Source organism: Glandiceps talaboti, chromosome 5 (assembly GCF_964340395.1).
Source record: "Glandiceps talaboti chromosome 5, keGlaTala1.1, whole genome shotgun sequence".
NCBI lineage: Eukaryota > Metazoa > Hemichordata > Enteropneusta > Spengelidae > Glandiceps > Glandiceps talaboti.
The window spans coordinates 25897697-25907024 of NC_135553.1; the positions used below are offsets into that span (position 1 = coordinate 25897697).

General features: G+C 37.3%; 1 protein-coding gene across 1 annotated transcript; it reads left to right on the forward strand.

The window, feature by feature from the left end:
* Positions 1–2836: 2836 nt before the first annotated feature.
* LOC144435972 (carboxymethylenebutenolidase homolog) lies at positions 2837–8241 on the forward strand. The gene is made up of 2 exons (XM_078124617.1): positions 2837–2908; positions 7139–8241. The coding sequence occupies exon 2, from the start codon at positions 7171–7173 to the stop codon at positions 7954–7956; it is 786 nt and encodes a 261-aa protein (XP_077980743.1). The 5' UTR covers positions 2837–2908; positions 7139–7170; the 3' UTR covers positions 7957–8241.
* Positions 8242–9328: the final 1087 nt, after the last annotated feature.

Consider the following 9328-nt stretch of genomic DNA (forward strand, 5'->3'; position numbering starts at 1 on the left):
AAATATATTCCAAAAAGAGTTCAATAGCATCTTGACAGTGAAAGGTAGGGGGAAAGCTTGAGAAGGGAATATGTGCACCGAGGGGGGGGGGTGTCCGAGGGGGTCTCCCCTAGAAGCTCTGGAGGTTTTACTCTGAAAAGTTAAAGAAAATAATTTCAAAGCTTTACAAGACAGCACCAACATGTAAAAAGCAACTATATAGGGTTGAAATATTATTAAAAGAAAGTTTGACAGCATCTTGACAGTAAGAGGTCGGGCGAAGAGCTTTAGATTAGGATATGTCCACCTCTTTATGGGGTCCTATGGGGGTCTCCCCTTAGAAGTTCTGGAGGTTTTCACTCTCAAAGCCAACAGTTCAATTCAGAGCCTTTCAGGCAATATCTTCAAGACAGCACCATCACGTATCAGAAATTAACCCAATCTTGCTTTACACATAGGGTTAAAGTATGTTCTTAAAAACGTTAAATGGCATCATTATAGTAAAGGTCAGCATATCTGACGGTTGTATCTTTGGTAGGGGAGATTTGGAGAGTTTCTTTACTTAAAAAGTCTTTTAGGGCAAGTTTTACACTATCCTGGCAATAATTTCACATCTCTAAAAGACAGTTCATCTAAAATTAGCAATTAATATTTAAGAAAAGTTTAACACCGTTATGACAGTAAAAAAAATGGTGCATCTGATTGTTGGTTGACTGCATGAGTGACCCCTGAGGGTGTGAGAGTCCTAGCAGGTCTCCCCTAGCAGATCTGGAGATGTGGTTATTCATAGCCTTTACATGTAAGATAATATTTCAAAGCTTCGAAAATCTTGTTAATGTAAGTTGTAAATGAGTTTTGCATGAAACATTGGTATAGTGGCATTACTGTTGCAGATATATATTAAACTCACTGGTTAGAGAATGTAAGGTCCTCATACCTACTACATGTATTATTCATATAAGTATAAGTGTATGTCTCACTGGAGAGAACAGTGCTCGATGCAATATTAGTAGCATAGCATTATAGACTTAATGCAAAAAAAATAAGGATGTTTTAAGTCGTTACTCAGAGTTTCACGCTTCCTCAGCGATGTACATTTTGTATAACTATGTATAATCCAAACTGGAATCTGATGGAGATGTGGTGATTTGTAGCGTTGATAACATGTAGTGTCTGAAATAGAGAGCATACAATGCGTAATCCCTTCACACTGACGAGTAGTACAATTTAGATTAACTTCTTTAAATTTATAAACTATCAATGCCATTACAACTTTTGCCCAAAAGTGCAATATGTGAAGCATATTCGACATTGATTGTGAAATACCCAAGCATTTACATGACCTATGTCCTGTTACCTGTGTGGTAGGTAATACAGTGTTTGTATATATGTATATGTTTATGTATATAATATGTATATGTATATGTATATGTATATGTATATGTATATGTAAAGTTATGTGAGAGCGTCACTCCAGGGTTGAAGCAAGGGAGCCTTCAGCATTTACAAGGGGGGGGGGAATCGGGGGGTGGGTGGGTCACATTTTACAAACCTGTTCTTAGGGGAGGGTCATATTTTGCATTACAATGTTTGGGGAGGGTCTCATTTTAGAATCCGTAGTTTTGTGACCAAATTGAAGATTCAATTATTGTCAATTTGTTTTGTGTGTTTTGAGATGTAAAAGTGAAATGAGTACTCAACATTTACATTTACGAGTGCTTTACATGCCAAAATACAAAAATAAAACTACATATATTGTAAGAAAATTGTTTAATAAAACGATGCATTTTGTTGAGTGTACCATCTCACCTTATCATTCACACTGTCCGTGAATGTTGTTATTGAAATATGATGGTGATGGTAGCAGTAATAATGATGATGACGACGACGACGACGACGACGATGACAACGACGATGACGACGATGATGATAGTTTAGTTTTGAATGTCATAGAGAACACGAACAGTACTAGTGATACAGGTACTGACTCAAGTAGTGACAGTTAATCAGATTAAAATGATACTGATAATGGCAATACTGAAGGTGAAGGTGACAGATGACAATGATATCAGGGAACTTTTACAAGTGACCAGATCAGACAGAGTATGCACAACATGGAAAGCACGTTTCAGATACTAACTAGATTGTGTATGATTATAAGAGAAAGGTAACTAGGCAGTCATTTACTGTTTGTCACTTTATATGTAGAAATATTGCTTTCTAATACAGAGTTAAAATCATTTAAATTGGCTGTATACATATAATGGGAAATCAATATTGATTAACGTTCAGTGTATGCAAATGTCATGGGGAGGGTCACGTTTTATAAAATGGGACAAAGGGGCGGGTCACTTTTTACAAATGGAGAATGGGGGGGGGGGTCATGTTTTACTTAACAGACCATGTGTGATTTCCTCCGGCCCTCCCCCTTTGTAAATACTGAAGGCTACCTAATGTTAAAAAAATGGGGACAAGAAAAAATACCACAGTTCAGAGAAGGTCACGCCACTGTAGATTCATGGATTTTTTCTTCCATCAAAATCCAAAACACGATGAACCCCTCCCCATCCCCCCCCAAAGGATACAGGATGACCCTACTGGCAATTTCGAAAACAGAGTGAACCCCCCTCCCCCCTAATCCGCCGCCCCCTCCCGGTCAAAAACAAAACTGACCGGTCCCTTAATACAACCCAGACGCGAGTGTGAGGAGTTTAGTCAGTCCCTCACTTTTAGACTCCAGACTTTTGTCCCTCACTTTTAGACTTCGGACTTTTAGTTCCCCACTTTAGACTTTTGTCCCTCACTCTCGCGGTTTCGCCGCCCAGGGCGCACTACATCGTCTTTACAGAGGGACGAATGTCACGAAGTCTGGCGGCTAGACGGGGATCAGTAGAGTACAACCGCAAATCAACTGCAGGTTCAAGCATAGGTATGTAACTTTGGCATTGATAGTACAAGTATGCCAAAAATGGAGGTCGATTTCTACTCTCAGTTCAGGGTCACTTAAATAATACTTGCAATATAGCTTTGTAATTGTGTATGATGTCATTGTCACCTTGGAGTCAGTATAATTACTCCAAGTTGTCACGAAACCACTTGATCAACGAACTACCAGGGAAGGCGACGCATGTGCGTGTAGCAGCAAAATGTGCAATTTACCTCAGACCACTATCACCCGGGGCCGGGATACATAACTGTAAAAGTTGTGCTAAAAATGCCCGGCCCCTTTTAGTGACGTGAATAATAGTTTTTATCTGAAGGTCAACAATTCCGTCGGCGCGCCGATGACCCTAGCCTAGTCTATCTCAGTATCTGCTCGACCTCGGATGTTCTTCCGATACAATACGACACACACCCGAATATCGCTATCGAGGATGGAACATCCGAGGAAAACCCTCACTGTATCGGAAAGAAGGCCAGAACGTCTAGCAGCAAGACTACGTTGACCAATAAACGAGAATGATTTCGGTGTGTGTGTGTGTGTGTGTGTGGGGGGGGGGGGGGTGAAGGAGGAGGAAGTGGGTATGGCAGCAAATTTTTTTCCCCATGAGGGCGGCCCGTTTTATTTTTCTGTTTCTCATCTCCCGACCGACCCTAATTTGCAGCTCCGACATCAGAATAAAAAAACTTTTTTTTTTAAATTTCCAACCGACCCCTGAGTTCAACACAGCAAGATTGTAAGGTTCGAACAAATATCAAACGTTCCTCATGCCCCATGGCGTCTACCCCCACCCACCACCTATGTTACGTCGGAGCAGCAAATTATGCTTAAAATTGGTAAAAGTCATACTGCATTCCTCAAAAAAACCCCAATTTTTTAACCACTTTTTAGCTTTACATCGGTTGTATCACCGGGGAAATGACCGACTGACCGTAATGGTAGTGCGTTTCATGACCCATGACATGCATGACCTTAGAAGACGTTCTAGTTAGACGTTCTTTGTTCATTGCGCATGTGCAAGAAATGAAATTATCATAGATTAACATAGCATAGGCTCAAGATGTTTGTTACAACTTACAAGCTTCAATTGTGTCATAAACACAGGTTTTAGGCATGGATGTTACAAAAATTGTACAAAATGACTCAAAAGGAGCAGTGATAGCTGATCATCGAAACAGTTTCAGCATTGGAATGTTTGAATGTAAATTTGTCGGTGTTGACACTATGCAACAAGGTTTTTCTATTGCCTATTGGCATTGCTAACATTAGTAACAACACTTACAAGTTACAGAAGACGCGTAATGTATACTGTACTGTAAGGTCAACCAAGACTTGCATGGCATGTTATCGATGTTTACATTATTACTTTTATACAGTAAATCCCAAAGGAGTACTGAGTTCTAGAAATGTTTACATTTTTATCTGGAGGATTATTTTGACAAGTTCACACTGAAGAAAATGTTTCATAGAAGTAATGATTTATATGAAAATTCCTCTAGCACAATGACAATCACGCAAGTGTTTCAAAAAGTGGCATACTAAAGTTCAAATTCGAAAACTTGAAAAAATTGCTAGCGATAGGACGAATGTATTAGTACTCCTGATAAAATCATACAGTAGTTCATGGCTACAGATACACCCATCAGGATGATAAGTATTCATCTTCTTACAAAGTTGCTTTACAGACTTGTCAACCTTGCTAAAATGAAGGAAAGAGACCTGTAACAAGGAATTCAATAAAGAGAAGAGAAAAGAAGTTGTAGAGAGACTGACAGGACAGAAAGGACAGAGAATAGAACTGAGAAAATACAGATTTTTTTTCTCTTGCCCTCTTTTTTTTTATTTCGCCCGCCCGCCCTGCCTGACTATTCCACTGGAGATGAGAAACAACAAAAAGGTCACCCTCACTGTGACAGCAAATTCATTTTTCTATTGTCAGTCCTGCATCAAATTATTTTTCCATATGCAGAAGCAATGCAAATTTTTTTTCTCGGTTCCCAATTTTGTAATGTGCAGTTCATAACTATACCTACATGTCACTGGTTCACAACTAATTTGTTCTGTGTAAATAGCAATAAGTAGCAGTTAACAATCCATGCTTCTATTTAAGATAGATAGCTGGTAAAAAAAACATGAGGAGCTGACTGATCACTTGGCTGACTTTTAAACCAATCTATTATTACCAAACAAAATAATCAAGTTTGAACCAACCTTGGAAAATGCTTCCATTAATTAACAAACTTGATCTAACAACCCACAGTTGGTTATATGGTAAACGCAATGTCATACACTTATTTAATATTGGCAGTGTTAGGAATCCCCTTCACATTATTACTAATGGCCCTTTTCAGGGCCACAACATCCTCCAAAAAGAGAACTACCAAACCACTAAACTATAGTTTCAACAAGTAAAGTCTTGAGAATAATCTCCCGATAAGGATAGAAGAAAATTTTCGAGACAAAAACATGAAACACACCTTAAACACCTTGGTAAATTATAAATAAATCACAAATTCACAAAGTTAGTATTTGGATGTATCGTTATTAAGTATTTAAGAATGTGTATTAGGTTAGGGTCAGGGTTAGCTTTAATTTTCATTAAATTCACCACTGACAGCAGTTTTAACTGAATCAATTAAACATTCTTAAGATAAAACATTGTTCTGAATGTAACTGTAGAAGCATTTTATGGTATTGGCTACATAAACAGAAACCATAAAACACATTGAAAATAATGTACAATTTGTATTACAATGTAATATACTGCACAGTGAGTTATATTTGATTCTGCATGTTTTTGTTACATCATTTTACGCTGCAAAGTATAATACCACACACAGGTACAATGTATATGTACTATAGGGAACGTTATCAGAAATTAGTTTACGCTATATTTGTCAAGGCTAATCTTTACTTGTATTAACTATATATGTAGTCTCCTATAGATTATGGTGTGTACTGATACCGTAACAAAATTACATGTTCCACTGATTCTAGATAAACATGTACAAAGAAAATAAAAATACCAAAAGTAGTGTATTTCTCTAAATAAATATCAATATTCAATTAAATGCATTTGGTATTGGTAGTCACTTTAGTAAGACCTATAAAATGATATGGCAAAAATATACAGGGTGTGTGTGTTTGTTTGCTGGGGGGTTCATGTTCATTTAATCCCAAATCGCTTTTTCAGACCTAATGCACATTTTGCTGATCAGATGTTGTCACTTTCCTTTGAACCATCATCTCACAACTAGAGATGAAAGTAACATCCCCAGTCAGACTAGTAATTTGGACTTATAAATCATTCACAGGCAAAGATATATCTGGGACACATCTCACATCTGGATATCACTGTTTGACAATAAACATTGAATGTAACCAAACATGTTCATCTTCTTGGTCAATCAAATGAATTGCAAAGGGTATAAGGCACAAGGGTTTTTTTTAGCATTGAGTGTATGGTCAGTCTTTGTCAATGGTCTTCATCAGAATTCCATAGTTACAGCTGACCACTAGGTGGCGGTATCATCAGATGTAGATGTTCAGCCTTATAAATTAACAATAATAATAATGTTGGGTTCTGATATAGCGCTTTCCCACACCATGCTCAAATCGCTTTACAATTATTACCCCTGGCTCGGATCAGAATGGCACAACAGCCCTTTAGTCTTCCTCAACTCCCCAGGGAGCATACAATCCATTGCAGCCATTTAAGTGCATAGGATTTAAGCCTTAGGTTGTTTGATGCACCCATCCCTGTTGATCTTGGGATAATTTGTAGCATGTGATGTTGAGCCTCCTACATCTTTCTCATGAAATTACATGGGGATATATCAATAATGGAAATAGAGTCATAGTCAATGTTATTATTGCAGCTATGGGATGTGTTCAGCTACAACCGATGCTACATACAGTTTTGTCCCTCTGTGTTCATTATTCATACATCCCAGTATTTCCCCACATGATTTCCCAAGAAATATCAGGGAGGCTCAAAACTTTGAACTGCTTGAATGTTATAACGTATTTAAATCAAATATTGAATACATGATATCAGTCAAGAGGAGCTGTTCCTCTTACAGTTGGATAGGGCTACCTTATTCGCCTGAGCATCTATAATAGATGACATGGATAACCACAGCTACTCATTTGTAGTGTACATGATCCATTGCAGCTACTAGACGATTAACACACCACCATTTCATTTGTTCCCTACAGATTGTTGCACAGTTTGCACATCAACACATAACATGGCATGCAAAGGACCATGTAAACCTGGTGACATCAGAAAAGATGTTGTAACCAAGGGAGAGGTTGTGGAGATCAATTCTAATGTAAAGGCATACCTTGCAAGACCATCTGGGCAACCAAAAGCAGCAGTACTGGTGATTAATGATATCTTTGGCTATGAGCTGCCAGCCAATCGTGTTATTGCTGACAACCTTGCACAACATGGTTATACTGCCTTGCTTCCTGATCTCTTTAGGAATGATCCTTGGGATGTCAACATGTCACCAATGTCACCCTCATCTAACTTTCCGGATTGGCTGGCAAAACATAAACAAGACCGCGTTGATGGTGATATTGATGCGTCTCTGGAATACATCCACGATAAATTGGGAATTTCCATTGTTGGCGCAATTGGATTCTGTTGGGGTGGAAAACAGGTTGTATTGGCAAGTCGAAAGTCATCTGTCAGGTTCAAGGTTGCAGTTGGGTTTTATGCTGTAAGGCTTGATGTCAATGATGCCGTAGCAATGAAGACACCAACTATGTTGATCTTCGGTGAGCAAGACAGTTTAACTCCAATGCAAGGGATAGCTGAAATTGAAAAAGCTATGAAAGACTGTAATCGTCTGATTACTACTACTACTAGTGACGTCTCAAAGCTTGATGGTCCTGCAGTCAGAGTAAAAATCTTCAAAGATGTTGGACATGGCTTTGTTCATCGTGGTGACAGATCTGATCCCATTGTTGATGCCGCAGCTAATGAAGCTATTGATGATATGTATGAGTGGTTGGAAAAATTCCACTAGGTGACTTTTTGTTATTAGTTAGTAAGTCTCTACAATTATTGAGTAAAGTATGGATGAAAGTGAATCAATTTAGACTTTTTGTGTTTTGTCTGTACATTTTGTAGTTCAAATTGATTGCGAGTGGATTTCTTTTGGACTCTGTAGATTTTTTTCATGTCTTGAATTGTGATAACAAAAATAGATAAAGCAACAAATAAGTACAAAATAAATATATTAAAAATGTACTTATTCAGGCTACTTTTGTCCCTTCATTGGCTCACTATAGCACAAAAAGATGCAAAAATAAGTGCAAAATAAGTATACTTAAAGTGTACTACATGGGACTTTGTAGAATTTTTTTTCAATGTATTGACTTGAAATTGTCATGTCAAAAATAAGTATAAAATAAGTATATGTTTGTCATATTTCATCATAACAACCAAATGTATTTTGAATATACTTGAAATGTACTTGACACTGAAAGAGTATACTTTCAGTATAGAATGAGTATACTTTTTACCATTCCTCTCAAAACTGTTTTAAATAAACGATCTAGCAATCAAAATAGCTCTGCTATTTTTTAATTTTTGTTAAATAAATAGTACAGAAGATGGACAAGGTTGTATTGTATTGTATTAACATTTTCTAGAAACAGTTCAACTATGCTACAATTCAGAATAACCATAGTAGTTTGCCATTCATAATATCACTTATAAACCTGGTCAAAATCATTCCAACAAAATATAATTTTAATATATCCCATCATAATTAGCTTATGGCTTCAAAAGTACTGAAAATTGTACTGAGTACTGAAAATTGTTCATTACTATGGTTGTCATTCCTTAAAGTAGAATACATTATTTTTCCAGCCAAAGGGGTGTACCTGATGTCAAATTACCAAAACCATAGCGCCAATGGCATTGTAGTACAACTATATACTTGATGTGTTATTTGTTTAAAATTCAAATGAGAATTGGATGTCTCAAAAAACTCAACTCAAAATGTTTCCAAAAGGTGCGACTAATGTTTTGAAATTTTTTTTCACTAAAAAATAGAAAATGACTCATATCAGCTTAGCATGCAAAACCTCTTGAAAATATAATGTACCAACCCAGACATTGTTCAGACTTCATGATCACCTCGCAAAAACTGCATTACTACACCTCTGTAATGTCACATATTTGAAAGAGGGTATACTTCAATTGTACTGATTACCACTTTCAACTTACATGTACATGTATGTATGATTTTTACCTCCCGTAAGGGTACGGGAGGTATTAAAAGGGGGATGTATGTCTGTCTGTCCGTCTGTGTATGTATGTGTGTGTGTGTGTGTGTGTGTGTGTGTTGTCTGTCTGTGTCATCATTTTCTTAAAAACGTCTGGTTCAGTTA

Coding starts and splice junctions, on each gene's coding strand:
- LOC144435972 (XM_078124617.1), top strand. CDS start 7,171: ATGGCATGCAAAGGACCATGTAAACCTGGTGACATCAGAAAAGATGTT.